At 52.5% G+C, this 27319-nt stretch overlaps 7 protein-coding genes across 7 annotated transcripts; 5 read left to right on the top strand and 2 right to left on the bottom strand.

The window, feature by feature from the left end:
- Nucleotides 1-345: 345 nt before the first annotated feature.
- Nucleotides 346-1049, bottom strand: GGS23DRAFT_595908 (uncharacterized protein; the record flags this gene model as incomplete). The annotated part of the gene is made up of 2 exons (XM_051518396.1): nt 346-910; nt 970-1049. The coding sequence occupies 2 exons, from the start codon at nt 1047-1049 to the stop codon at nt 346-348; spliced, it is 645 nt and encodes a 214-aa protein (XP_051372984.1).
- A 1228-nt stretch (nt 1050-2277) lies between these two features.
- GGS23DRAFT_620063 (HIRA-interacting protein 5) lies at nt 2278-3860 on the top strand (the record flags this gene model as incomplete). The annotated part of the gene is made up of 2 exons (XM_051521072.1): nt 2278-3150; nt 3268-3860. 2 exons carry the CDS (start codon nt 2278-2280, stop codon nt 3424-3426), a joined length of 1032 nt encoding a protein of 343 aa, XP_051372983.1. The 3' UTR covers nt 3427-3860.
- A 5241-nt stretch (nt 3861-9101) lies between these two features.
- On the top strand, nt 9102-10407 carry GGS23DRAFT_563634 (uncharacterized protein). Its single transcript, XM_051516095.1, has 2 exons — nt 9102-9843; nt 10387-10407. Exon 1 carries the CDS (start codon nt 9564-9566, stop codon nt 9831-9833), a length of 270 nt encoding a protein of 89 aa, XP_051372982.1. The 5' UTR covers nt 9102-9563; the 3' UTR covers nt 9834-9843; nt 10387-10407.
- An 828-nt stretch (nt 10408-11235) lies between these two features.
- GGS23DRAFT_491081 (uncharacterized protein) lies at nt 11236-14381 on the top strand. Its single transcript, XM_051514398.1, has 3 exons — nt 11236-12926; nt 12984-13653; nt 13711-14381. The coding sequence occupies exons 1-3, from the start codon at nt 11534-11536 to the stop codon at nt 14324-14326; spliced, it is 2679 nt and encodes an 892-aa protein (XP_051372981.1). The 5' UTR covers nt 11236-11533; the 3' UTR covers nt 14327-14381.
- A 1073-nt stretch (nt 14382-15454) lies between these two features.
- Nucleotides 15455-16769, top strand: GGS23DRAFT_491046 (uncharacterized protein). Its single transcript, XM_051514397.1, has 3 exons — nt 15455-15727; nt 15792-16122; nt 16172-16769. Exons 1-3 carry the CDS (start codon nt 15688-15690, stop codon nt 16686-16688), a joined length of 888 nt encoding a protein of 295 aa, XP_051372980.1. The 5' UTR covers nt 15455-15687; the 3' UTR covers nt 16689-16769.
- A 394-nt stretch (nt 16770-17163) lies between these two features.
- GGS23DRAFT_604534 (60S ribosomal protein l15) lies at nt 17164-18074 on the top strand (the record flags this gene model as incomplete). Its single annotated transcript, XM_051519609.1, has 3 exons — nt 17164-17250; nt 17459-17615; nt 17707-18074. The coding sequence occupies 3 exons, from the start codon at nt 17164-17166 to the stop codon at nt 18072-18074; spliced, it is 612 nt and encodes a 203-aa protein (XP_051372979.1).
- Nucleotides 18075-20812: 2738 nt separating this feature from the next.
- Nucleotides 20813-25534, bottom strand: GGS23DRAFT_490842 (ARM repeat-containing protein). The gene is made up of 6 exons (XM_051514396.1): nt 25235-25534; nt 25036-25056; nt 24437-24900; nt 23729-23915; nt 22395-23280; nt 20813-22323 (listed from the first exon to the last, which is right to left on the bottom strand). The coding sequence occupies exons 1-6, from the start codon at nt 25451-25453 to the stop codon at nt 21047-21049; spliced, it is 3054 nt and encodes a 1017-aa protein (XP_051372978.1). The 5' UTR covers nt 25454-25534; the 3' UTR covers nt 20813-21046.
- Nucleotides 25535-27319: the final 1785 nt, after the last annotated feature.

Here is a 27319-nt window from a genome sequence, read left to right as displayed (position 1 = left end):
AAATACAAGAACTGACCAGTACAAGATTTCGTGTGTGGTAATGCAAACACCTCGAGTCAATTGTGCTATAACGGCGGGCAGGCTATACAGCTTCTGAGCGGTTTACCGAGCCTAAAGGCTTGTCTGTTGAAAACGCCCAACTTCCACTGGCAGCGCGATATATGGGATAAGCCAAATCTACGGCCCCCCAAAGCTAGACGGTCTGGATACTGGCTTAGCAGAGCCGGATAATGATAGAAGGATTCATAGAGGGTCGCTTTTTTCCTCGGGGGTGCAGCACATACCTAGGCAAGCAAGTATGTCACATTGGCTTCATGTGTGAGTTGACCATCGGATGATGAAAGCCTAAGATACATCATCCAACTTCTCAGTACGCATAAGATCCCCAATAGCCTTGGCGTCATCTTGGGCACGCTGCTGTCGGAGGCTGTCTACAGCACTGATGGATGCCTTTCTAGCCTTGTAAAGTCGGAAGAGCTCCGAGAACTCCCTGAGAGCGTTCCTATCCTCCCCGGGAGTCTCCCTAGTCCGACGGAGAACATCCACGCCATTCTCGTAGCCGACATCTTGGGTCCACGGTTGGTTTCTTGGACGGCGATTTTTGCTTGATCCAGACAGCGAGCCGTGTCTAGAGTTGCTACCGTTATCGTTTGCTGGCGGGTCCGTGGCTGCGGCGATGTTCCAAAGCAGCGCTTCTAGCCTGGGATACTTCTGCGTAAGCGTCTTGTACTCCGGCATGTCGGCGATTCCCGACAGCTCGGCAGTGGGTGGCTGCGTAGGATCAGAAGACCCGTCGTGAGAGCCAGCACCGCCAGTCGACGTGACCGGGGCACCCTTCGACTGCGCTGGTGTCGAGGATACAATAGGCGGGTGATTGTCACGGTGTTTCTTGAAGCACGGGACCGAGCACCTGAGCAATGACGGTAAGAATAAAAACGCTTCTCAAGCCCAGGGTCTGCCTGCACTTACGTGTACAAGCTACAGTGAGGGCATTTGTACTTGCCCTCGGCGTTTTCGCAGACGAGACAGTGAGCTTTGGTGCTTGGCATGGCGAGAACTGGGGCCTTGATCTCAGCGAGATGCGTCAAGAGGGTGTTGATGGACCGGCAACACGAACCCGACTGGAGCCTAAACAAAAGACTCGTTGTTGCCCCGCTGCTCAGTCTTAGGTGAGATTTGTTTGATTCCTGGAATCAATGGTTAATAATGGTATCCATTCCTTGAGACGACGATGCTGATGTACCACCCACCTGGAGACTTTCCAGGTCTTCTGACCTCTTCTCCCTCTTGGTTTTTTTTTCTTCACGAAAAAAAAAGGAAAACGTAGAGAAAAGGATAAGGCCAGAAAGTATCAAGACGATATGATACGAATGCAGTGGCAGTGTTGGATGGGGTACCGCATGTCCAAGTTGCGCTTCTTTATTTTCGGCACCGCAAAGACCTGACTGAATGTGGTCACAGGTGATGTATGCGGATAGCCAGTGCTGGGACCGAAACCAGGTTGTAGGAGATAGGTTGAACACTGTCTTGATTCCCCATGTATTGTTGATGTCTCAACACTTTGTAGGCTGCCGGAGCTTGAAGGAGTAGATGGTCTATCGTAGGCCCGCCGGCGGCGGTCGCGGCTAAATGTGAAGGGCGAGGATGCTATATCAACAATGTGTATGGTGAAGGTTGATTTGGGGGGTGCAAGTGACTTGATGGGTATTTTCAAGTGCGATATGAGTACGGATATCCGTTCGGAGAGGTTACCTACCTAACCCATTATACATAACAAGTAGGTACCTATTATGTGTGTACCTATATCAAACCCGGTAACCTTAGCTTAGCCTGACCTCCCCACAGTTGCATTGCTCGTTTAAAACTATCATAAGGTCAGCACAAGTTTACAGGCATGCGTAAAAACATGTTTATGCAAATATGAGAGAAAGATTATTAGTCGAAAAGTAGAAGGGACCTTGCCTACTAACTTCGATTCCTGTAGGTACCTAGGTACCTACCAGGTAGGTATCTGCTGGAAGTACCGGACCTAAATAAAAGCTTTGCGTCATTGTCATTGCCGCCGATTGATAAGCCGTGATTTTTGTTGGTTACCGGGTCTTGAAGCAGTCATCGTCATCTTTCCAACTGCATTATCAGCCTCTGTTCCAACACTTGATCCTCACCGTTGATCTGTGCCTCTCGGTATTCTCAAACACCTTCGCCATCCCTCTTGAAGATAGAAATCCTCTCCGCAGCGCTCGACAGATTATAAAAAACAAGACTAGACAAGGCAACATGTCATCACGCTGGCTTCGCCGGCCAGCCGGCACCTTACTATCCACAATCACAAGGACAATCCAGCCAGCCGCCTGCTCTCCGCTCTACAGTGTGGCACGAAGATCACATACAAGCGCGCAGGCACTGGGTATCGCGGCGAGGCCGAGACTCGCCTCACCACCGACCTCGAAGTCATCGGCCATTACGCCATGGGGTGCCCGCGGCATATTTATTCAGACCGAAAACACTCCGAATCCCGACGCTCTCAAGTTCTTGCCAAACCACAAAGTGGTACCTCCCGAGATTTCCACGCCTTTTATCGAATATCTCAACCCACGGAGCACTATCTCACCACCGTATCCGTCCCCCCTAGCTGCGGAGCTGATGAATATCGACGGGGTGAAGTCTGTCTTCTACGGACCTGACTTCATTACCGTGACGAAGGCGTCAGACGCAAACTGGGTGTACATCAGGCCCGAGGTTTTCAGCATGATCACTGAGACTTTGACATCCGGCCAACCAATAGTCTCTGAGAGCAAGAAGGAGGGTGCCGAGGGAGACCAGGATACGATAGAGGCCGACAGCTTAAGCTACGACGAAAACGATAGCGAGGTCGTAGGTATGATCAAGGAATTGCTTGAGACTCGAATACGGCCTGCGATTCAGGAAGACGGCGGGGATATCGAGTTTCGTGGCTTCCAGGACGGGTATGTGAATCTAAAGCTGAGGGGAGCATGCCGGACGTGCGACTCGAGTACGGTGACTCTGAGGAATGGGATCGAGGGGATGTTGATGCATTACGTGAGTTGCCCTTCTATCGGTTTGATCCTAGCCTACCACTCTGCTGGCGCAGCGGTCTCAGCTCTGGACGTTGGCAGACAGCGCACGCTAGTAAGCGTCTAGGGATGGGTCGAGTCGGAACCCCGTCGTTCATCTGGTCCCTTGTGGTTTCGCCCGATACCCAATTCCCAGGCCCAATGACGGAGCCAACACTAACTCGATCTATAGATAGAAGAGGTCAAGGGAGTGCACCAGGTCATGGACCAGGAGGAGGAGATCGCAATGAAAGAATTTGCAAAATTTGAAGAGAAACTCAGGGCACAGAAGGGACCCGACGCAGCTCCAACGACACCCGGCAAGGACTCACTAGATTCTGTCCCCGGATGAGCTAGTAGAAATGTGTGGCATGCGCTCATCCGACGTAGAGTGGGAATTAACCCCGAGCACATCAATTTACGGGTAATAAGAATATCCTGACCCTATTCTAACGTTCTGTGAGGCGACATTGATCATGGGTCTGGTGAGATGTTTGACAAGCCATCGCACCGAGCAGAGTTCACTCCTGGTGGCGACCTGTCGACATCCCGAGCGGGTGCCCATGCGGTCGCCGATCGGTCAGCACCTAGGACCAGTCGCCTCGACCACCTAAGTTTTGACGAGGGGACCCGATCCGTCATATCCCCGTTCGATATACAAGGAGGCCGGTATCTGGCTAGCTTCGGTCGCTGGCGATAGGCACTCTGCATACATAGCCGAGATCTCTCCAAGCCGGTCATTGTGTTGCCCCTCGAATCTCGCCCTGATGCTCAAGTTTCGGTGCCATCTTAGCAGTGATATCTGAGCCCTTCTCATCGGTCTAAGTTTGCTGTGAGGCAAGAGGGGTGGCACCACCGGGAGGCGAGTAAGAATGCGAGCTAAGGCTGCGGTGGGCAACAATTTGCACCGGTGTGGCAACGAGGAGGCAAGGAATGGCCTTGGTCACATGGGCAACGTGCAGCTCAAAGGCGTGGCCACCACCAAGCAGCCCGCTCATGAAGGGATGCATGATGGGTCGGCCTTGTCATTAGGTCGGTTGGATGGGTTGCAGCACGTTCAACCCCGCAAAAGGTTCGCCAGAGCGTACGTCAAGCCGCATGGCACCATAGCCCTCAGCATTACGGGGTTTGGACTAGTAGAACCGCCTATTCCCAGCACTATCGCTTCGATGCCCACTTCACCTATCCTGTTGCCCCAGGCGGCTTAGCGTCCGGGACCAAGCTAAGTATCCTACCTAGGCCGGGCGGCGGGAATATCACAGGATCTAGATCTTCCCCCGAATCCCCTGCGTCTAGGCCCGTCTCTTACCTACGCTACGCTTTACATTCCGCTTACGCCATGGTGTCTCATGACTGGGGGAGAGAGGAGAGGGAATCGGCAATCGGGGGAGCGGCCGCGTCAAGCCTATAGAAGGTGCGCGCACAAGAAGTCAACGAGTCAACGGGAGTTGTCGAGTGAAGAGCCTGTAGGTCCCCGATCATGCATATCATTTGGAGTCACGGGGGCTAATAGGTGAGACATGCCTAGTTTGTGCGTTACGCTCAAGTTACCGAGGTGGGCTAATGCATGCGTGTTCACCGATGCGGGACGTGAAGGGCTGGCAAGGCATACAAAATGCACTCTACACGGCGAAGAGGCAACCTGTTCGCTATCCTCCGTTGCCGTGGCGGATTCACGCCGGTATGTGCACAATTGCCTTGTCCTACCTAGACCTCCTTACCCACCCGGGTATTTACTTAGCCACCTAACTGTTAAATCTCTAACCAACAGGTAGTTGGGGTCGCGAGGTCGTCAATCAATACCTAAGCCACGGGGCCGTCTTGCGCCGGCGGCCGTGTACGGGCCTTAGCATGCGTATGCGAATTGTCGTTGAGCGATGCTAGCGGGCTCCTACAGAGATCTATCTCTACGAGTATCTCCGCCAGAGGTCGGTGGTGGAAATCCTTTCCATCGCTATCCCTGGAAGGGGTAAGAAAATACGCCTGCTGCTCTCCGCCCCTCCATCAAATGAACGAATGCGTCAACCCGCTGGGTGCGACGCGTAGAGATCGTCTAAGGACAGCTAGCTCGGCGCATGTTCCCCTCGTCCTACACAAGGTGGAGGAGTGCAGTAGCCCCTTGGAGAGCGCCTCGTCGATCTCAAAAAAGAGGACATGCGTATGTATGTATGTGTGCATGGTGTGCCTAGAGTATTATTACACGTAGGTACGTACCTACGCAATAAGCCTCCCTCCCTCCCTCCTACTATATGCTACTCATATGCTGACCAGGGTTCCTCACTTGCGTCGATTCACAGGTGCTGCTTTTCCGGCAAGGCCCCGTGAAGGATGGATGTGTGGCCACAAAAGCGCCTTCATAGTGTCATGCCTCCTCGTCCGGTCTAAATTACCAGGCGTGCTCTTCTCCGGCAGTTGCACGGGACTCGTAATAGAACGGATACATAGCCGTGATGAACACAGAGCGAGCCAACGAAGGAGGAGAAAAAGCACAAAATCCGGGGTAATACCCCTGAGGGATGTCCCGTGCGACGCCTTTTTGGGTACGGGTTCTCTTCAAGTTTGCGCCGCCGCCACCCAAGGTCCTACCGACAAAGAACACACGACACGACCCCATGCGACGACATCGCGGGTAGATCGTTATTCGTGTAGTAACAACTACGGAAATAAGACTGGAACCTCTCTTTTATTTTTCCCCTTTCCGATTTCTTGGGGGGTTTCTTTGCTGTAAAGAAGGAAGAGACAGATCCAAGACCTACCTACGTGGAACCCCCGTCGTGTGCTACCACTATATCGAGTGGCTCATTCTAACGCAACACGGGTCCATTCTTTAAGCCACTGATCTTGCCGTTTAGGCTGAGGCTTGCAGGGACGGTCCTAAAGAACATAAAGGGCCACGACACCCACTGCCCGACGAGACAATCCCCGAATTTCATGTAGGTCGGGGGATGTGTAGGATGTGCAGGAGAGCGCGATGTGGGCGATGCATAAGTAGGTGATCGTCAATGTAGGCAGGCATCTAGGCGGCTGTAGCTTTCCAGACAGAGACGGTTGTCCCATTCCAGCGTCTTCGCTACGCGAGGATGACGAGATCGCCTGTCTGGTTGAAAAGCTTGGGGTGGCCAAGTGTGATTCCAAGTCTCCTTGCAGGTTTGTGCGAGAGCGCGGCAGCACAGTTATGACCCATCGAGACCTTCGAAAGAATCAACCCACTTGGCATGCGCCGTCGGCCGGTGGGTCGTATACTCATAGCGGCGCACGATGTGTTGCATCTTCTAGGCATGCGAGGACAAGCTCGCTAATCCCCGTCCCCAGAGATTCAGGGAGGCGTCGATTCGCACTCCGTCCACATCTGGCATCTCACCTACCGGTCCGGTAACTAAGAACGAAGAATCTATTTCCACCACTGGACGTTCTAGGCATTCGAGGGCGCGGGGCCCGGCGGACAGACTGCAAGACGGGTTGCACAATGCCTACCTCCCGTCACATATACCGCACCCGTCGTCACGAGGGTCTCTCTACGGATCTCCTGATTTATTGATGTGCCGGGCCAATATATCGCAGCATCGACCCCAGAGTCCGAAATGCTATATAAGGTAACAACCGTTTTGACGTGCAGTGCATGCATAAATCAAGTATGCAGGGAGGGCCGGCGCAGCTTTGTCGGCGTTCCACTTCCCTCCCCGACACACGTATCTACGATATATATGCATACAACCACGAGGTGAAAATGGAAGCTGGCCAACTCCGGTTAAGACGGCCACGCCTCGATCCTGGATTAGGGTCCGGACTCGCTTGCCAGTCCTGGAGGAGAGAGGGGGGCACGAAGATAGAAAGAGAGGGAGAGTGTGCTGCGTGTGTCGTACCAAGTAAGCATAGTATGCTTGATTCGCCATGCGGGATCAGTTGTCATTGCGAGATCTTCGAGAGACGAGCCGAGGCCGCAAAGGAATGACGACGCCACAGTTCTCAACTCCTGATTAGCGAGGCTCGTGCCCACCTTCGCGCACGCAGAGCAGACCATGGTCGTGGACGTGGACGGCCACCTAGCGAGCGGCGTGTGGAAATACTCATAGGAGAAGGAGGATCTGACAAACTAGACCGCTGCAAGGGCTGTCGTCGTAAGGGCTTCCAAGTGCTGGAGGAGGGGGGGAGCTTGCTTCTATCGCGATGCGACGTGGCCATTTGGGGACGCAGATAGCTGGCTCCAGGACTTTACCCCAACAGAAGCTCAATGTCCTAGAGGTACCCAGTACGCCCTTCATACATCCCTAAGATACCTCATACCAAGAGGTAAGAGTATGGATGCAAGGTACCTTACCGAAGGCAGGAGGCGGGTATACATCAATCCAGCAGTGGAGGTACCTAAGGCATGCAGCTTCTGGCCTATCGCAACATCTTCCACGCTCCAGGCTTCTGGGTACCTGGCCTAACGTCCGAATATACCGTACCTGTTAGAGGTAGGCGCCTCTAGGGAGAAAGAATAGGTGCTACATAGGTAAGTAATCTACTACCACTTCACATAAAGTCTTCGGGTCCCTAAACCCGTCCCCCTGGGACAACCTACTGCCTCAGGTACCTACAGCATCTTCCACCCACATATACCTGCATAGACAGGACGTGTGTATGTATCGTGGAATGCGCCTCTGTGCAGTGTACATACATAGTAGGGCTGAGCTGGCTATTGGTTCGTACCTGTCAACCCTATAGGAGGAGCCAAGGTGGCTGACAAACAGTAGGTATGTAGAAGGACAGGTTCTCGGGCCAATAGACGCGCGCCTCTTGCTTGACCTGCCTCGCTGCGGGTTTCGCAACTTGTCGCGATCGATGACCCCCTCCTAATATTCCGTGCTTTGCTTATATGTCATGTCACTTAGGAACCTAACATACATATACATATGTAGGGAGATGGCATGCATACCGAGGCACCCGGTTCTGCTGCCTCGTGTAGGCACGTAGGTGCCCACCTAGGTAGACCTAGGCAGAGTTTGAAGAGAGGCAGACGAGAGTTGAGACCGAGATTATCCATGTTCCCGACTGCAAGCTAACCGTCCGCGTAGATGCCGCATCCCGTATCCATTTCTACGCATAGGATTTCTCCTCATGGGATCGTTGCTTTTCAATGTGGAGGACCTACCTGATCAAAGAAAAGGGGACTCCGATCCTTGGCATCGTCCCCCCTATCCTTGTCCCAGTCAAATTATACATACGCGCCTGTATACACGTATACTCATATATATGAGTAAGGTGTTGAAGCTAGTCCGATATATCGATGCTATCAGGTACCTTAGGCATCTAGGTAGGTACGTGGGCAGGCAAGGTACAGTAGCATCCATCCTTCCGCCCATCCATTCTTCGCGCAATCGTATACCTTGGGTACCGTATATACCTGAGGCTGGTATGTAGTGGAGTGATTAGGCATGTAGGTACCTATTCTTCCTCCTACACATATGTTGAGTTACCTAACTTGTGTATATACAGACGGACATATGCGTATACCTCGCCTATAGGCCTTGTATAACCAATAGTTGAATTCATACCTGCCTGCCCACGTTATGTATGATAGGCGCCTAAAGTACCTAAGGTATGTGAGGTCAGGCACGTATGTAGGTACGGTAGGTACCTAAAACGTGATCGTGGACGTGGAGTATCCAAAGATTAGGCGGCTCGAGAGAGCCACGGTTAGTTGCTGTTATGGACATCAACCAATGGGATCTATATCTAGGTACGTACACAGGTACCTAGGTATGTATATACACATACCTACAGAGGTGGGAATGTACATAGGTATGTATACATGAGTATATGTAGTATAAGTACTTAAGTATAAGCCCCACCCATTAGCTAGGTAGGTGTCCCCAGACACCCGAATTCTTCGTACTTGCCCTTGCTCGATTTGGACAAGTCAGACGGGGTTCCCTTTTGCTTTGTTCTTCTCTTGCCTTTAGGCACATACATAGTGGCGTCTTTGCTGACTTGGGCGTCAGGTACCCCAGTCGGTACCTAACGTACCACCTAAATCCATCAGCAGGTGCGGAAATACGTGAAGATCAATGCGGGCAACTTGCCCGGGATATTAGGGACCCAGGCCTCATACTGGGCAGGTACATACATGTACCGGGTACGCAGCATGTAGGTAGCAGTCAGCTCCCACCTCGCCCACTTTGCCTTCCAGACTGTTTTTTTTCTGCACGAACCACTGGCTACCAATCCGGTCTCGTCCCATCCTACCTCCCATTCCTATTCATCCACATCTATCATCTCCAGCTACCACCTCCACGTCCACCATCCACACGTAGGTGGAAGGAATCTATCTACCCGCTCTCCAGAAACCCCCCCATCAGTCAATCAACCCACACCCGTCTGCCCTGCAGCAAATACTGGAGGTATTGCTAGTTTGTTGTGACAGGATCAACTCGATAGAGAAATGGCCATTTTCGTTTTCATACCTGATCATACCTGATCACACGCTTCTTCTCACTTAGCTATTGGATGGTCCCGTCTCCCTGTATTCACCCAGCTTACTTACCCTCGTCATTACCTGTCACTTTCTGGCCAGTCTGTTTGATAATTATCTGTCACAATTCCTGCCGTCTGTCCTCCCACGAAGCCTTGTTTTTTTTTGTTTTTGTCTTCCTCTCCCAAACCTCTCTCCCTCTCTCTCTGTCTCGCTCTCGCTCGCTGTCTGGGTTCTTGGTAGAGTCAACCTTTGCTGCTTGCCCTGCCCGGGGATCGTTACTGGGAAGCGGATGTGAGGTGTAGGTGGGTGTAGGTACGTATTGGTAGTGTTGTCTGATTCGTATGGCGATTTTGCAGCCTCGGGAGAAAGAAAAGAACGCCTCTGAAGAACGAAGTCTCAAAACCCCCAAGACCTGACCGTTGTCGGGTTGGAGCGGATAGGGTTACGGCTACTGTACCATCCCTGCCTGGTATTGACCAGCCTAACTTTAAAACCCAGCTTCCGTGTTCCCCACCAGTCACTTTCCCTCACGCGAGGGTCTCGTGTCGCAACGTCCTATCGCTGGCAACCGGCCGGGGGGGGGGAACGAAGCTGCTGGCGCTGTTGCTACCTGCCTCTCGACCTTACCTACCTACCTCTCTACCTACCTCTCTACCTACATACATACATACATACCTACATACATATGTACAATACCTACATACCTACATACACCCTGACCTACCTAATACCAACCCAAAACTGCCTGCTGCTGCTCTTCCCCGCTCCTTATTTTTCGAACCCTACCAACATCTTCCTGACATCTCTCGACATCCTTTTCGTGACTTCATCTCGTTGACCGTCCTCAATTACCAGAACTCGACAATCGACGGCGAAATCCCACACGTCCCTACTAGCCTTCTTTCTCTGTGCACCCACTCGGTAATTGCCCCGCCCGCGCACCCTCTCTGTTCGCGATTATCGTCCTCGAATCCTCTTTTTTAACGATGCGCCCCTGCGAGTAGCTCTGTCTCGAAGAAAATATTCGAGGTCGCACGCATATGCCTACGAAGTCAGCGGGAGCAACAGGACACGGGACATTTTCTTCTTGCCTAAGCAAAAAAAAAAAGGAGAGAGAGAGAGAGAGAGACGGAAAGAGAAAGAATTTGCGCGTTAGACTTGCCCCAACTAGACCATATTCTTCTACCGCTACGCGGCGTCGATCAGAGACGTCTGCGGGCTTTCTACCTCTCGCGATAAGAGATCTTCCTGGAGCTCTCGCCTTTCACCACGTCAAGAAGGAGGAGGGATCCTTTCGGCAGCATCTCCAGAGACTGGATCGAATTCTACCTCGTAGTCTTTTTTTCTTAACCTCTATCGTCGAGCACTCATTTTCCGGCCTTATTTTTCTTTTTCTCGATTTCTAGACGTCGCTTTTTCGATACCCTATGAATAGATCTAATAGTACCTATCCACCTCTCAACACTGGTTAGTATGAATCTGCTTCTTTATTTTCGTCCTTGGTCTCCGTTTTATTTTAGATCTTCTCTTCCGGCAACCTCGTCAGCCTCCGGAGATGACCTCGTCTGCGTCGGCGTTTTGCAGCTCCTGTTGTAAGGGATGTGCGGAGATGATCTTGCCGAGGGCTCGTTGTCGAGAACTGGGCATCCGAGAGGACTCGTCATTCAAGACTCAGAGTCCTGAATCATCCCTCGTCTACATGTGGCTATATATATAATCGTCACCTAACCTTCCTCCTGCGTGGACTAATTCTTTCTTCTGTTTATCGATGCTTTTGGTCGCGCAACCGGGCTGACATACCTTGTAGCTTTACACGATCCTGCTTCGGTCTTAGATCTTCTGGACGACTCAGAAGTCATTTGCGGATTCTGAGGGGTCACCATCCACACTGTTAGCTCTTTCTAGTTCTCGATCCGATACCTTAATTTGGACACCGTCCTTGCGCTTTCATTGTGTTGCATCGCCGGCCATTCAGCCGAAGGAAGTTGTTCATCCGCAAATCATGAGCTCCAACAGCATCAAGTCCAGTACTGCAGCTAAAGCCAGTCAAGGTGCATTTGCAGGGGTTGCACCAAGTAATCAATCCATCCTGCTTGAGAAACTGAGCGCCCGAAGGTCTACGCCCGACTCGGAGGCTCTCGCAAGCTCTGACGACGAACCCGACCCTCATCGTCAAGAGGCGCCTCCGCCCCTTGCGCAGCCTCACAGGCCTGTACGTCGCGCCTCCTGGTTGAATGATACTTCGCAAGCCGCCCTGCCACACCCGAGAAAAGGTTCCTTTGCGAGTAGCTCCATGTCACCCACTGCTTCACACCCGAGTACACCGTCGGCGGAATCAGGTGCGGCCACTTGGGGCTCGCATGCGACTTCGTCCGGACCAATGGGACGTGGACATCAAGGGCCGCCGTCCTTCCCGTGGGGGACCGGCATCTGGAATACAGAACGCAAGGAGCCACCGTCTCGCCTGACCGAGGTGCTACCTTCTCCCACTTCTACCATCCCCGGCAATGCGGGATTCTTTGGCGGAGAAAATCCGTTAACGCAAACCTCCCCGACTCCAAGAGACCAAAGCTCCAACTCGCAAATTCCCTTCGCCATTCCTCTACACCCGACACCGAAGACATATCGTTCTCAGTCCTATTCCGTGGGCCAACTCGACCCGGATACTGCCGCTCCTACCTTACCTTCCTCTTCGATGTTGCCGGGCAGGTCACGTCCTCTAGGACATCCGGGACTACAGCATAGACCCTCGCGACCTAGTATGCTTAGTGAAATGTCTAACGAAGGCGCAATGCTTGGGAAGGTGAAAGAAGTCGAGGACGATGACGACGGAAGCGCGAGCGACTCGGCCCAGGGGCCCCATCAGCAGCAAAGTGCTGAAGCGAAAACCATCGAAATGCTCACTCGCGAGAACGCTATGCTAAGGCAGCAGCAGCAGTACCACAGCTCTCGGCTCAGACCGCGCGCATCAACCGCTGCCGCGTACGGACTCGGCAACGGGTACGGTGTACGTGGGCCGGTACCCGAAGAGTCCGATTTCGCGATTGATGAATTGGACGAACCAGGCGAGGGCCAAGACGGCATCTCAAAGCGAGGTTTAGCTAGGCGCATGAGCGAGTATGCCTCCGGATCTTTCCGTTCTCCCTATCCGCTGGAAAATAGGAAGCTCGAAAACGTCAAGAAGGCCTATTGGCAGAGTTCACTAGGTTTTGGCGGTCTCTCCGATATCCCGCAGAGCCGTAGGCATTCGTTCGCCGATATACCCACGCGACAGGCATCGATCGGCTCTATTGGAGAGGCAGTCTCTCTTCACGATGTAACCTCTCCAGACGTACCTCAGCCTCAGGACTTCGGTGGATTCTCCGAAGGCGCTGGTTTTGGCACCACCAGTCCCGGTAGGTTCGATCCTGCGGCACTAAGCGAGGCTTTCAAGACTAATATAAATGCTGTAGTCTCTTACTATCCTGGCGGCACCCCCAGTGCGCACCAAGCCATCGCTTCCTCGGCGTACGGAAACCCTTACCAGACGGCTTACGGGCTTCCTTCGAGTTATGGCAATCGTGCGCCTTCGCCACATAGGAACATGTACGGCATGAGCCAGCCGAGACACAACCAACTCCTACACATCGTCCTTTTCAAATGTTCCAGGGCAGACGTATTTTACATCCAGGAGGGCACTGGCCTCACCGTCAAGCCGGGTGACCTTGTCATAGTTGAGGCAGACCGAGGGACAGACCTTGGGACCGTAGCTCGCGACAACGTGGATTGGCAAACCGCCAAAGAGCTAAAGGAGCACTATGCTGAGGAGCACTACAAGTGGCTGATGATGTACTCACAAAACGCAGCAGCCGCTCAGGAAGGGACCGGAGCGGGCTTGATGGCCGCATCCAATGGCTTGCAGGGCAGTGCGATTGGCGGAATGGGCCCGCCCAGCCAGCATCATATGCAAGAGCCAAATGCGGGCGAGCTGAAACCGAAACTAATAAAGCGCCTTGCGCAGAACCACGAGATCCACGGCCTCCGAGACAAGGAAGGAAACGAAGCAAAGGCGAAACGCATGTGTATGCAGAAGGTGAAAGAGCATGGCCTGAACATGGAAATCCTCGACGCCGAGTTCCAGATGTGAGTATATTGTTATTGTATCAGGTGCGTTATTGAGACTGACGAGCTGCTGGACAGGGACTGGAAGAAACTCACATTCTATTACTTTGCCGATTCGTACATCAATTTCAACTCTCTCGTCACTGATCTTTTCAAGATCTACAAGACGAGAATTTGGATGTCCGCCATCAACCCCGCCTCGTTCGCCAGTCCAACCCTCGGCCTACAGGCTCCCAGCGGCATCGGCCCGGGCGCCGTCGGCTTAGGAAGAGGAAGTGGATCGAACAACACAGAGCGGAGAGCCAATCCACCCCAGGAAGCCCAAAGTGTCTTTCCCGGTGGAGGCGCGTCCGGTCGATCCTTTCAACCTACTTTCAGCCAGCCGTTCGGCGGGGCAGAGCGCCCATCGGTCGCCGGCTCCGCATATCCTGCGTCCGGGTTTCCCTACTCTGCCTACGGTGCATTCAACAGTGCTCCAAGGTCTGGCGCAGTGTCTTACGTCCCGGGTGTGATCCAGGGGATGGATGCGTATCCCGGGGGGTTCCCTCAGGCCGGAGAATTCCCTCCCAGCATGAGGGCACGCTTCCCCAGCCCCCATACGGCACCTTCTCCACATGATACGGCTGTACCCAACATGGCAGGGCAGAACGAATGGGTCGGGGCATTCCAGGGGTTATCTCTGAATTCTCGCTGAACTTCTCCGATCCTTGGGGACGTCCCCAGCACATGTTCGATTCTCGTACTATATTTCGCTCGCACCTTATCCACGAATCTCTTCACACGGCCGATGAGGCTACGACAGACTACGGACAGACTAGAGACGGAAGATAACCAGACTTTTTGGCGTTGGCCGGCATGTTTTGATTTTCAAGGAGAAAGACTTTTTTGGGAGGGGGGGTTCCTCGGAAACAAGAGCGGGTTGGAGGGAAGGGCGACTTTGGTTGCGAGACGCTCAGCAAATCGTTTTGATTCATGATGACGGCATAAGAGGACCGCAAGACAAAACTGCTTTTGCACTTGAGGGAGATCGCTATAGACCTGCTGCACGAGCATCTGTCTGATTTGGTATTTATAAAAGGGGCAGTTTTCGACGACGACCGTTGGGTATGGGATGGGCTCTTGTACGACGATAAAAGGGTTGTTTTGTCAGGCATGGATGTTTACAGGCAGCTTGAGGAACACATCCGTGTTAGGTAGTTTTGATACCGCTTATAAAAATTGAGGACACTGGTAGATTTTGTTGTCGTTATATATTAGGTAGATATTCCCGCCATCCCGTACCATACTGGAATAGTTTTAATATATCAACCCCTTGAACCCGGCGTCCGCGCGCGGGTCCTCACGTGCGTAATGCACCCCTCCGCTATCAGGTAACTACGCGTCCAACAATCTCAGTGTGTGACTCCCAAGATGCTGGTGTGGGGTTCGTAGTATGTTGACATGGGGTTAGAGTGCCTTGCCCACCCCCCCCCCAAGCACTCCTTTTAGCATTTAATCTACCGTGATTCTACATCGTATCTATAAATTATATTACCACTATTGTCGCGGCTGCCTAGGTACCTACCTACTCACCTGCTCTAAGGTACCTCCTCTGCCCACACATTAGAGGTAAAGTACTGCCTTGGTAGGTACCTGTAGTAAAGGAGGCCCAATCGAAGGAAGGAGATGGATGTTAGGAATACTGACTGTACCTGTAGAATACTATAGGTACCTACCTACCTAGGTAGGTGTACCTAGGTAGGTAGGTAGGTAGGTATCTACTACATACCTACCTACCTACCTCCTATACGAGGTAGGCGAACTTATCTGAGGTAGGTAGGCACCTATGCAAGTCAAGTAAGGAAAGAGCTCTCTATCTAAGGTGAAGTCTGTCATGGCTCGTCTCAACCTCCCATACCAATACTCCCGTGCGGCCATCATCGGTCATCGAGTCCCACACCATCATCAGCCTCCCCCCGGAACAGAAGTCCTCCTCTAGCCGTCGTTGAATTCCCATCTAGGCACCCACCCATTCCGTATTATAAGGATCCCTAGGGTCTAGAGCCAAGGGCCGCTATGCCGAGGGGAGGAGTCAAAAGGAAGGCGGTTGTCGAACGTCAGTATTCTACAAATTATACCAATACGATAGCATGATAGCATGCATATTTACCTAGGTGTAGCAACCCCGGATGAACTTGGCATCCCGCTGGGCCAGCGCGACGGATCTTCAAGGATTAAACCGGACAGCAAAACCAAACGACGGTTCTCGCGCCTCGAGGAGCAGGAGGAAGACGGAAGCCCAACAGGTGGCCGGCATGCAATGTCCCCACCGGCTTCCCGCCACCCATGCTTACTTGAGTATAGAACATTTCAGCATTGGGCTGATATCTTGGAGGCAAACGTTACAGCGGAAGTCACGAGATCTGGCATGTTCGTAAAAAGCTTCGAGGAAGAGGTTAGGAAGGAAACAGAGAAAGTACGAGGACGTATGAAAGAGCAAGATGAACAGCTGTAAGACACCGTGGGTACTTTTGCAAAACTAGAGCTGACAACTCCCCAGCGCTGCTGAAAAGAAACAATTCGTCGTGATTTTCGAGGAGCTTTACTCGGCCACAGCTACTCCTTACCGACCGCCCAGCAGGCCCAATACAAGGTGCGACGGCATTGGCAAGGAGGGCCACGCGTTATACGCAAACGCCCAAGCCGTCATGACGGAAAGCCACGCACTACTCAAGCATTTCAAAGAGACAGACGAGCGATCCGGGGCATACAGGATCGACTTTCCTGCTTCGAAGTGGAAGCAGGATAAGCATGAGATAAAGGAGCTCCTTGCCCGCGGCCGCGAGTACGGGGAGAGACTTGTCGAAGATCAACTCGCTCCAGATACATACCAGGCCCCCAAATTCGATGCATGCAAGGCGAATGAGGAAGACGACGTAGCCTTGGGGCTCTTCAAGGAAGGCCATAAGGCGTCGTACGAGGATAGCTGGGGCATGGTGGCCGTGGATCAAGTCAAGAGACTCACAGCTGTGGCGAATACAATTCCGTTGAAAGGCTTCGAGCAAACCAGGCCCTAGATCGGAGGGGTCACTATATTACGTACCTACCGGTTAGAGATGGAGATGTATAGCTCCGGTGGGAATAAGTAGGATGAGCTACTTTTACCTACCTATTAAAAATGAAGCTTTCTCGATAGACCGATCGATTCGATTAATCGATCATATCTGCCTTGCTGCATATGGATTCAAGGTATGTGCGACTTACCTGCATGTACTTCTACATGCCATTACGCTATTCCATATAGAGACTAGTTCGCCATCGCTTATTTTCCGGCGCAAACCCACCCGCGCACAATTCAAGTAAATTTCTCGACCTTTTGCACTGGACGATTTTCCAGCTCTCCTTCCACCACCACCGACACAACGACCACACAACTACCCACCTATCGCCGTCGGCCTCTCCTCCCAACCTGGTTTGTAGACCTCCAAAAGGCAACCTACGGTCTGGTTACTTTGAGTGTATTCGCTAACCCCCGTCCTCATCCTAGCCAAGATGGGTGCCCTCAAGTACGTCGAAGAGCTTCAGAAGAAGAAGCAGTCCGACGTCCTTCGATTCCTCCTCCGCGTCCGCTGCTGGGAAGTATGTTGATCTTCTACGACTCCTCCTCGTCTACGTTCCGCACCTAAGGCGTACGATATCTCCACGCCAGAAAAATATGCTCGTCGGAAATGTTGGCGCGGATGTTCTTGTGGACGCTGTCTTTCTCGGTTCGCCTTCCGGGCGACCGAGAATGAAAGCGTCCTTGCTATACACTCGTTGAACATGAGCTGAGAGTGCATCAATATAGCTTCGTCAATTGAACGTCATCCACCGCGCCTCCCGACCGACTCGCCCCGATAAGGCTCGCCGTCTCGGATACAAGGCCAAGCAAGGCTATGTCATCTACCGCGTACGCGTCCGCCGTGGTGGCCGCAAGCGCCCGGTGCCGAAGGGCGCCACCTATGGTAAGTAGATTACGCATTCTCGAAGCTGATGCCGGCCGATTCTATGCTCTCTCGGGACGGGTCGTGGATTGACCCCGTTTCAAAATCACAGGCAAACCTACCAACCAGGGTGTAAACCAGCTTAAGTACCAGCGATCTCTGCAGTCGACTGCCGAGGAGCGTGTCGGCCGCCGTTGCGCCAACCTACGCGTCCTGAACTCGTACTGGACCAACCAAGACTCCACCTACAAGTACTTCGAAGTCATCCTCGTCGACCCTCAGCACAAGGCCATCCGGCAAGACCCCCGTATCAACTGGATCGTCAACCCCGTCCACAAGCATCGCGAGTCTCGAGGTCTCACCGCTACCGGCAAGAAGTCCCGTGGCCTCAACAAGGGCCACCGCTACAACAAGACTCGCGCTGGTCGCAGGAAGACTTGGAAGAGGCACAACACCCTGTCTCTGTGGCGCTACCGATGAGCGTCTACTAGGGACGGCGGCTAGGGGACAGAGAGCTCGGTTGTGGTTACGAAATAGTATAAGGTCTTTTGCGGTCAATGGGGCATGCATCTGGCTCATGGATTCCGCCTGGAGTTACTTTACATAGTCGGCAGAGGAATGTGATTTCCAAGGGACAAAAAGTTTCTACATTGCCTAGCTCTCCCCCCTATGTTTCTCTCGGGCTCGGTTTCATCCGTGATTTATCGTAGACTGGGGGCGTGCCCTCTTTTATGGAGTAGTATACATCAGTACTCGGCCGATCTCAGATGCGAGGCTTCCTCACAGGTACAGGTGCGGCTGTGTGGCGTCGTTGTAAGTATATATATGCTTGTGTCAGACTCTTCATGGGGGTAATGGGAACCAAACATACGATTATGGTCACCGCCTAATAACTTCTTGCATCAAAGAGCAAGGGGGTATTTTGAGCTCCCATCTACACAGATAGCAAGCCGGTTCCCTGAGCGTAGTCATAGCCGAAGGGGGGGATAACGGAGGCCGGCCTCTGGGCATCCAAGCATAGGTATAGGTGCGTGTATATGTGTCTTCTACAAATAACCCCGGGGTCTACAAGAGGATTCTACAAGAGACAGCGTACTGCCAATATCTACTAGGCCGACACGATCCGCGAAGAAACGGGAGACGGCCTATCGTTGGCGTCCTGGAGGGACTTCAATATAGATAGACGCGTAGGCTCGAGGCCACGGTTATTATTTCTTATTATTTGTCACGTAGGTATGCACGTCTAGTAAGAGAACTACCTAAGGTGTCAACACCTGCCACGCTGGGTGTTTCGTCTCTAGCCTTCCCCCACATGGAGTGTTATCCCTCTGGCCCCTCGAGGGGGCTGGAACAACGAACACCTGCAGGCCTCGCGGGGTATCTAGTTTCTGGCCCCCCCCTATATGGGGTATTCACATTCTGAGCACCTCCGAGAGCGACCTACCTTCCATCTTGCCCCTCGGGGGCCCCCGAATCACCAACCCCTGCCATGCTAGGTGTTGTGATTCTACGTGTAGACTCCCCTACAGGGGATGTTCACATTATGGGCCCACCCCCGAGTGGCACGTCTGTATATACCTACTCATAGGTAGCTCGCTCCTCACCTCTAGATACCTGTTCTTTCCTCTAGTCAGTTCCATATACCTACTCTTCCACCCACGTCCGGTCGCTGTCTTCGCGCACAAACCTCCATCGATGTTCTACGTAACGTTATTATTTTCTAACTCGAGAGCTGAGTGCTAGAGGGAGGGCTAGAGAAAACGAGAGGTTCGTTCGGCTCGAGATGACGCGCTGGCTAGCGATAGGACGATGCAGGACAGCTCTGCAGGTCTCTCGCGCGGGAGAGAGAAGAGAAGAAAGCCGGGAAGGTGGGCATGCCGGGGACGCAAGAAGACGGAGCACCAGAACGGGCCGCAGTTCCTGGGTGCCGAATAAGGATAGGGCATGCCGTAAACGAGACTAAAAGACCTTAGAAGATAAAGTGAAGTGGTGTCTGGACTTGTAATGGCTCCGAGGCTCGGTACTTGGCTGTTCTCGACGACTCGGCCCGTGATAGATTATTTGCCCCCTTATAGCAATAGCCATAATAACCAGCGATATATAGTGGACTCGGGGTTGTGGGAAACCCGAGACGGGTCCCCGTTCCATGGTTAATAGGAACCCGAGTTTCAAAGACAAGGGACGGCTCTAAGTTGGCTGGTCACGGAGAAACAAATTGTGGGAAACCCCTTATTTTATGAGCCACTCTCATTAGGCTATCTGCAGAATACAGGTGAAGTAGACCTTCACCCTAGAAGGCACATAACGACTTATCGTCCAATACCGCCATTTCGGCCACACCGGCAAGATCCACTAGGTGAAAACCATCGCAGAAGAAATATGAACAAGCATGCCAACCCAATAGTGTAAATCACGCCTAAGGATCATCCAGGTTGTGACCGTGCGAACCATCTATCCAGCTCCTTCCTAGGTCTGGCTGGCGACCGGGCTCATGTTGCCACCGATCACAATAACCACCATTCCCGACGCACCAGCTTTGACTGCCCATTTCCATGATAACCCCCCTGGCAAAAACTGCAGGCGGCTTTGGTTTCGACTTCGGAGAAATGTAGCACTATGATTGTAGAGTACATTGGAGATATCAAAGAGTTGCGAGAACGGGTGTATGTATTATTGTGCGTGGCCTGACTTTGACCTAACACGGCGGCGGGAAGGGGAAAAGGGGGGGGAGGACGCTGTTAAGCTTGTGCTCGAGAGCACGTCGCGGGTCTCTAGGCGTCACGGTACGTCTGCGGAGAGTCATCGCCGGGTCCTAGGGAGGTGACTCCTCAAAACTGAAGTTCGATAGGCGCTGGGATTCAATCTAGGGGCTCGGGTTGTGGGCAGACGTAGCGTGATGAGAGGGACCCCTTCGTGAAATGGGCCGCAAATCTTGGATATTTGATCCCGCAAGACTTTGGGCTGAATCCTCGCGGTAATCTTCATGCCCTGAGAGAGATCTGGAAAACGAAAAAGAAAAAGCAGAGAAAATCTATGTCAGGGTTTAGAAACCCAAGTACATAGGTACAAACGGGAACTGTGTGTAGGTATTGCAAACCTGCTGCAATTGAGACCAGATAGATCGAGATTCCAGCTGCATACACAATCTGCGGATACCGTCGAATCGAGCACCATCGGGTGATTAATGTACAGCGCAGCCCGCGAAACGATGGGTGCTGGTAAGGATGCTTAACGATGCAAATGAAACCATGTAATGCACAACGTAGAATAATGTATGGTATGATGCGTAATGTCCGTGTGTCGTCAAGCTCGTGGGAAACATTTCACTCATTTCTTGAGGGAGACTAGGGGCACCATATAGACTGGCGATGGAACACCGTCTGAATTATCGTCCTAGTTCGTATATCGTACCATTACACATGTCGTGACCTCCGTTCCCGGGAGAGGAATGTCTAGAAGAAGTTTTCGTTGGCTCCGGGACCGATGCCGTTAGTAGGGTAGGGAGGAAATTGGTGGTTTGTACGTGGCGGTTGGGGAGGGGCACTAGTAGGCACGTTCGACGCCGCCATTGTGCTCCCGGATTGGTATGTCACTTTTCCGCGGGCGCCGTTAAGGCCGTTGGAATAGATGCCAGAAGGCACGGCTGACTGGGTTGTCATCGTGCGGCTATGCGGAGGGCGAGCCGGAATCTGACCCTGGGTGGGGTCTGCAGGCGTCGTCTGTCCGCCAGCGTTGACATTGCGCGAGTCATGTTGCTGGATCTTCGCTTGCAGGCGCCGACCGTACGGGGTCGCCCGGATGTTAGGCAGGATTGGCCGAATAGCATCAACTAGCCGGAGTTTCATATGGTAGGTAGAGTGCTCCAGCGCAGTCTGGACAACGTAGTTACCATACGAGTCGCGGAGCAGACGTTCCATCTCGCCTGGCACAAGGAGTTCGTTGACCATCATGTCCTTAGATTCCTCGTTACCGCAACGGAGGCACTTCTCCATAACGTTGGAGCTGAACTTGTGGCGGGATAACTGCCCAATCTTTCCGCGAAACTGTTGAACTAGAGGCTCGGTGAAGATGGACTCGTTGAGGTCGATAATATATTGGACAACATAATTGCCAAATGGGTCCTGCACGAGGCGTGCGGCATTCTCGGTTATCTTGGTCACCAGCCACAGCTTTTGCTCTCCCGAAGCATGGTCGATACAGCGCTGGAGAACGCAACAGCCGTGACGGTGAGTGCCCACCTCAATACAGTTGTTTCCGACCGCGTTGAAGATAAATTCGGCGTCTTCGGCGCTGAGCTTGTTAAGACACTTCTGAATCACGTGGTTTCCATTTAGATCCTGGATGAGATCGACGACGCGGTATCGCAGGGCATCGATGATGAGCTGGACATGAGTCGGCGTCGAGACAAATTCAATCATCTTCTGTAATGCCCGCGTGCCATGCTGATTCAGTGCGATACGGACCATGTCTTGCGTAGCATTCTGGATCAGTACCGTACGTTCGTCGTCGTTGCAATATTCCAGAAGCTTTTGGCACAAGTAATTGCCGAAGGGATCTGTCATAAGATCGACGACATGTTGGTTCGTCTCCAACCAGATCATATGGACCTGCTCCGGGATTCGATTCTCTAGTTGCTTCTGGAGGTAACGACATCCGTGCTGGTCCCTACAAAGTTCATAGATAGTGCCCCCTACTTGCTCGAGAGACAGATTTGCGTAGCGGCTCATGGCTAAATAGACTGTTAGTCACGACCTACAAATCTTCAAGGGGAAGGAATGCTTTAGAAATGGGTGAACCGACCTTCGGTATCCTGCGCGCGGCGTTGCTGGATGACACGCTGTTGGGAATCTCGCGGCTGTGCAGGACCCTGGTGCGTCGGGCCCTGATATACCGGGCCATAACCGGGATAATTCTGCGGCGCCGGATAGTTGTTCATGCCCATGTTTTGCATACCCATCGTAAGTACATTCATGCTGTAGCCATTGCTGCTGGGGCTCGTCTGGTTATATCCGCTGTAGTATTGGTAGGACCCGAGGGGAGATGGCGAACCGACAGAGGGCGGCCCAGCGGAGACAGGCAACTGAGCGGTAGCCTGGCTGGATGCGACTGGGCCAAAGTTGGGAGCACCGCCTTGCAGCTGAGTTTGAATAGAGGGGAACTGCGTCCCAGGCTGGGCATTACCGGTGTGGTTATCAGCAGAAAGCTCGCGACTATGTCGTTTAACAGCCCCTGGAGGGATCCGACCGATGCTTGCATTGTGGTTGTGAAAATGCTGCTGGGCGTGGGCGTTAGCATTAGATGAGGGCGTCAACGCGCTATTAGGAGCGTTTTTAATGGTAGGCACATCACTAGTCGAAAAAGACGTCTGCAACTTTGGAGGAGTCGACAACACCTGGGTAGATGCAGGTGACATCGTCGTGGTTGTAGTTGTCTCGGTATTCATCTCTCTGTACTGATTCAAGTCGAGAGAGTGACGATATGGCCGAGATCCGATGGAGTTAGCATCGCCAGAAGAACCGGTCTGGTTAGAGGCCATGCTGTCTCCCGCGCTCATCTGAGAAGATCCCAGGCCAGACAAACTCTGCTGCTGCCGGTGTCGTGGTATGTTTCCCCAGTTGTTCGTAGGCGTAGGTTCACTACTCGGGAGCTGAGAGGCAATATCAACTGTCGCGGAGGAAGCAGATAGCTGAGAAACAGAAACGATTAGCTGTGTGAAACCGGATGTGAATGATTAACTCCGCAACGACATGAGAGAGAGGGTAGATGGTTCATGGCAGGGTGGAGAAAGACATAGAAGTTTATGTATTTGATATGAATGTGTGTGTGGGGGGGGGGGGGGGGGAGAAGGCCGAAGAGGGGAGGGAAAAAGAGAATAGAAAATAGGTAGTCGGAGGAAAGGAGGGGTTAAAAGTTTTACCAGCCCGAGTATCGCGCACTGTTTTGCGGCACACAAAATGCCTAGTGCAAAGTACCTCTCGGATTCCATTCATCCAAGATCTAGGGCTTTTGTTCCAACGCAAACAATAGGAAGAGATGAGAGATACACAGTGGACAGTGCGCCAATACAAACGCATACAGTGTATAAGGCATGCTGAGGGGTTCCCCAAGGTCTCGAGGTGTCCGAGATTACTTACCATGTTGGGGTTTCCCTTCTGTGCATAGAGCTGCGGGAAGTTGTCCTCGACTGTGTCGACACCAGAGAAATTGCCCAAATCCATCGAGGACTCGTCGTCTCTAAAAAGAAAGCCAGCTGTGTTTGTCTGGTCAATATTGTCGTAGAGGTTGCCGCGACGAGTCACAGGCATAGAGTACCGGTTAAGGCTAAGATAATTTTCAAGTCAGCCGTACGAACGGACACCAAGAAAGCTCGTTGATATGATATGTCGAAAAGCCGCAGGGGAGATTAAGGCTGTACGAGTGTCTTGAGGTGCCAGCAGCTTTTGAACGAGCGTGGGAAAGAAGGGGATTCGACAAGCGGAGGAGATCGAGTACGCGTGTGGTCTGGTGGAAAGGTAGGATAGGTAACAGGTACCAATTAGGGGTGTGGACGAAAATGGGAACAAGAGAGGGTACTAGGCCATTGTTTGCGACAGGTTTCCATGTGATCCCTGCCTTGATTGAGAGCTCACGCCAACGGGAAAAAAAGAGACGATAACAAACAGGCCAGTGACAGCCAGACTTGTTTTCTGTTGTTGCCCCCTATATGGCAGCTCACCCATATCCATCCACCTGTCCCCAAACCAACCACATGACAGAAGTCGAACTTCAAGGCGGAGAGGGGCGTCTAGAGGATGTCGCGCTTGAAAGTATGAAATAAACATTCCGGAAACACAAGAACTTACGCGTTAGTTGACCTGTGACTGGTAGGGTCTTGGCGGAGCGCCTCTTCCTTCTCGTCTTCGTCACTATTTCTTCGAGATCCCGGTACGGAGCGGGACGGTAGAGAGTCATCAAAAAAGCGAGATTGAAGGATGCCCGACTGGGGAGAGGTGAGCTGCGAGCCAGATCTCGCGGGTCGATTGAAAAGCCCCGGCGGGGAAACGAGGCCGAGGCTCGGAGTAGAATATCGGTTGGGGCGAGAGAACATCGTTGGAAACCCCGAGCTCGTCTCGCGATACTCGGGTGGCGTAGTCGGCTCAGATTGGTGGCCGGTCGGGCCCATGCCACTGCCTCGGCCTAGATCCTCCTGCATCTGGGCAATGTCGAACTCATCCCGTCGCTGCTGCTGGTCTAATTTGTGCATTTCGGCTTCGAAGCGCCGCTTCTGCTCTCGAAGCTTCTCATACTCGATCTTCTTCTTCTCTAACTAAGGGAGCTAGTAAGCATCAAACTTGGCTGAGCGGCGGCAATGGCAGATAGGTGCCGGTATTATACACGCGCGCAGAGGTGCGACTCGAGCTGACGTGATCCCAGGCCGTGCTCGAGAGGGGGGCAGCCTTACCAATTGTACTTTATACTGGGTCTGGGTTGGCCAATGTTAGTTGCGAATTCTTAAAGGAGCAAGACACCCTAATCAGGGGAGGCGGCGTTATTGAGACATGCTTGGGGTGGCTCTACGTGGGAAACGCCGCTAAGCAAACAGGCGCCCATCCACACACCACCCCATCTCGCCCAACACCGGGGTGTATCGCAAGACTCACAGCGGTATATTCTTGAGGTTCCGGCAATCGCTGGGTGGATATGGTGGACAATGTTGGTACACGCCCCGAGTCGGTGGTGAATCGTCGAGGCAAAGTTGTTCGAGGGTCTTGCGAGACAGGCGGGGGCATGGGCCTGCCGTTTCTCTGCGGTGAGACAAGAGAATTCATCGGCGCCTCGTTTCTTGGGGATTGTTGAGTGCGAAAACGGTAATCATCCATGTTTTTTCTGTTGTTACAACGCCGAAACTTTCGTACAGGCCAAATTGGCAATCACCGGTTTTCTATAAACTGAGATTCCCCAGGGGAAGGGGGGGGAGCTGTCAGCTACACGCAACATTGGAAGACGGCGGGAATCGAATCGTACGAAGGGGAGGGTCGACACCGTCGATGTCCGCTCCTAGCAAATGTGCAATGAATGAGGGGGGGAGTTCAGGAGACAGATAGCCAGCAAGTTGGCGCCGCACTCCCGTTATGACGGCGCCACATATCCCTCGCTCGCTCAGAAGTGATCGAGTTGCGCGGGTAAGGCAAGTTGACGATGTCTCAAGGGAAGGGGGGGGTGTAGTTTGGTTGGCGAGGGTTGCTTTCGGCTGTTGACAATATGGGCTAGACTGGACTGGGCTGGAGTGTGCGTGAGGGTGCGTGGTGGACTGGACAGGACGGACTAACCTCTGATGAGAACAACTATAGCACAAAACGCAGAACGCAGCCCTGGAGAGCCAGGAGCGGCAGCGCAGCAGGGAAGAAAAGAAAACTTTTTGCAAATCGCGAAACGGGAATGCTCCCCCCAAAATAAACGAGTGTGGAGTTGTGCGAAAGGGAAGGGAGATCGCAATGTTTCAATTTGCTGTGAGTGGACGAGGTGGATTTGGGGACAAAGGCGTGACGGAACCTGTTGTACCTTCCGGAGAATGTACCCAGGTACCCGAGTCTTCCTCCATCCCTTCTCTTTCTCGGGGCGGATGTTCTTAAATAGGAAGCTTAGCATGGTACCGGTCACCACGCTGGACAACTAAAACTCCTCCTCCTCTCCTCTCGTCTTCTCTGCAAAAAAAAAAAAAAGGCCTACCCAAGAACCCCACCCACCCCCAGACCCTTTTCAGAGGCACCAGGCCGTCTTTCCCTTACCTATTTGCCCGCTACAAATCAGGCTTAGCGCCCTTGCTACTTTAACCAAGTACAACTCATCCCATGATGATCGTCAAACGGCACCAACCCAGTGGGAAGTCCGTCGCTACGACGGAAATCTCAGAATCGAAACCCTTGATCTCGAGAGGCCTGTTACTAATGATATTCCCTAGCTCGCCGTCCTCACAGCCCCTGGCTTGGATACTTGGATATTCCGAGCATTTCCAGACATATTCAGACATATAGGTAGAATGATATCCGCTAGAATTAAACTTTTTTTTTTTTAATCATCCAGCGTACTTTCCCATACCCTCCTCCCGCTCATTTGCTACGTGGCATGCCCGATACCCAGTAGTCAATCGTGCCGTTCTCTCGATGCTACCTAATACTTTCAAATTGTCAACGACAACGCCTTCTGTAGGTCAGTATCACACTGAACGCTCAGCCTTACGCTCTCGTGGACATCTCCTACGAGCCTCGCTGATTACCTAACCTCTTCACGGTGGCTCGGAATTGAAACGGGATTACCTTTACCATCACGATTATCCTGACGGAAAACCCCAGCTTTCGCATGCCAGTAGGCTTGCTTGGGTTTAAAGCGGCAAGCCCCAGGTATGCATGTAATGGAGTTGCTTCGAATTCCGTCGCTTTGAAGTCTCCGATGCTGGCCGCTCCATTCCTCTATCCCCGGCCCACTGTTAAGTACGTAGGGACGCACGCACATCGCACACCATCCCCCTCCTCGGCTGATTCATATATGCCTAACCATCGTATACATCCTCACACGCAAAATCGAAAAGTGGTCTTCAACACGTGTATGCCATCAGCATGGAATTGTATTACAAAGGGGAAAAACATATCAGAGGAGGCGAATTTCGCGGACCAACTTGCTATTGTATGCGTAGGTATGTTGCTAATTTAGTTTTCCTCGCAGAATAAAAATGTAAGAGTTTATCT

The sequence above is a fragment of the Durotheca rogersii genome (genome assembly GCF_024521655.1).
Source record: "Durotheca rogersii strain YMJ 92031201 chromosome Unknown GGS23scaffold_7, whole genome shotgun sequence".
Taxonomy (NCBI): domain Eukaryota; kingdom Fungi; phylum Ascomycota; class Sordariomycetes; order Xylariales; family Xylariaceae; genus Durotheca; species Durotheca rogersii.
Note: the sequence above shows the minus strand (reverse complement) of the source record. Positions and strands in the feature narration are given on the sequence as shown.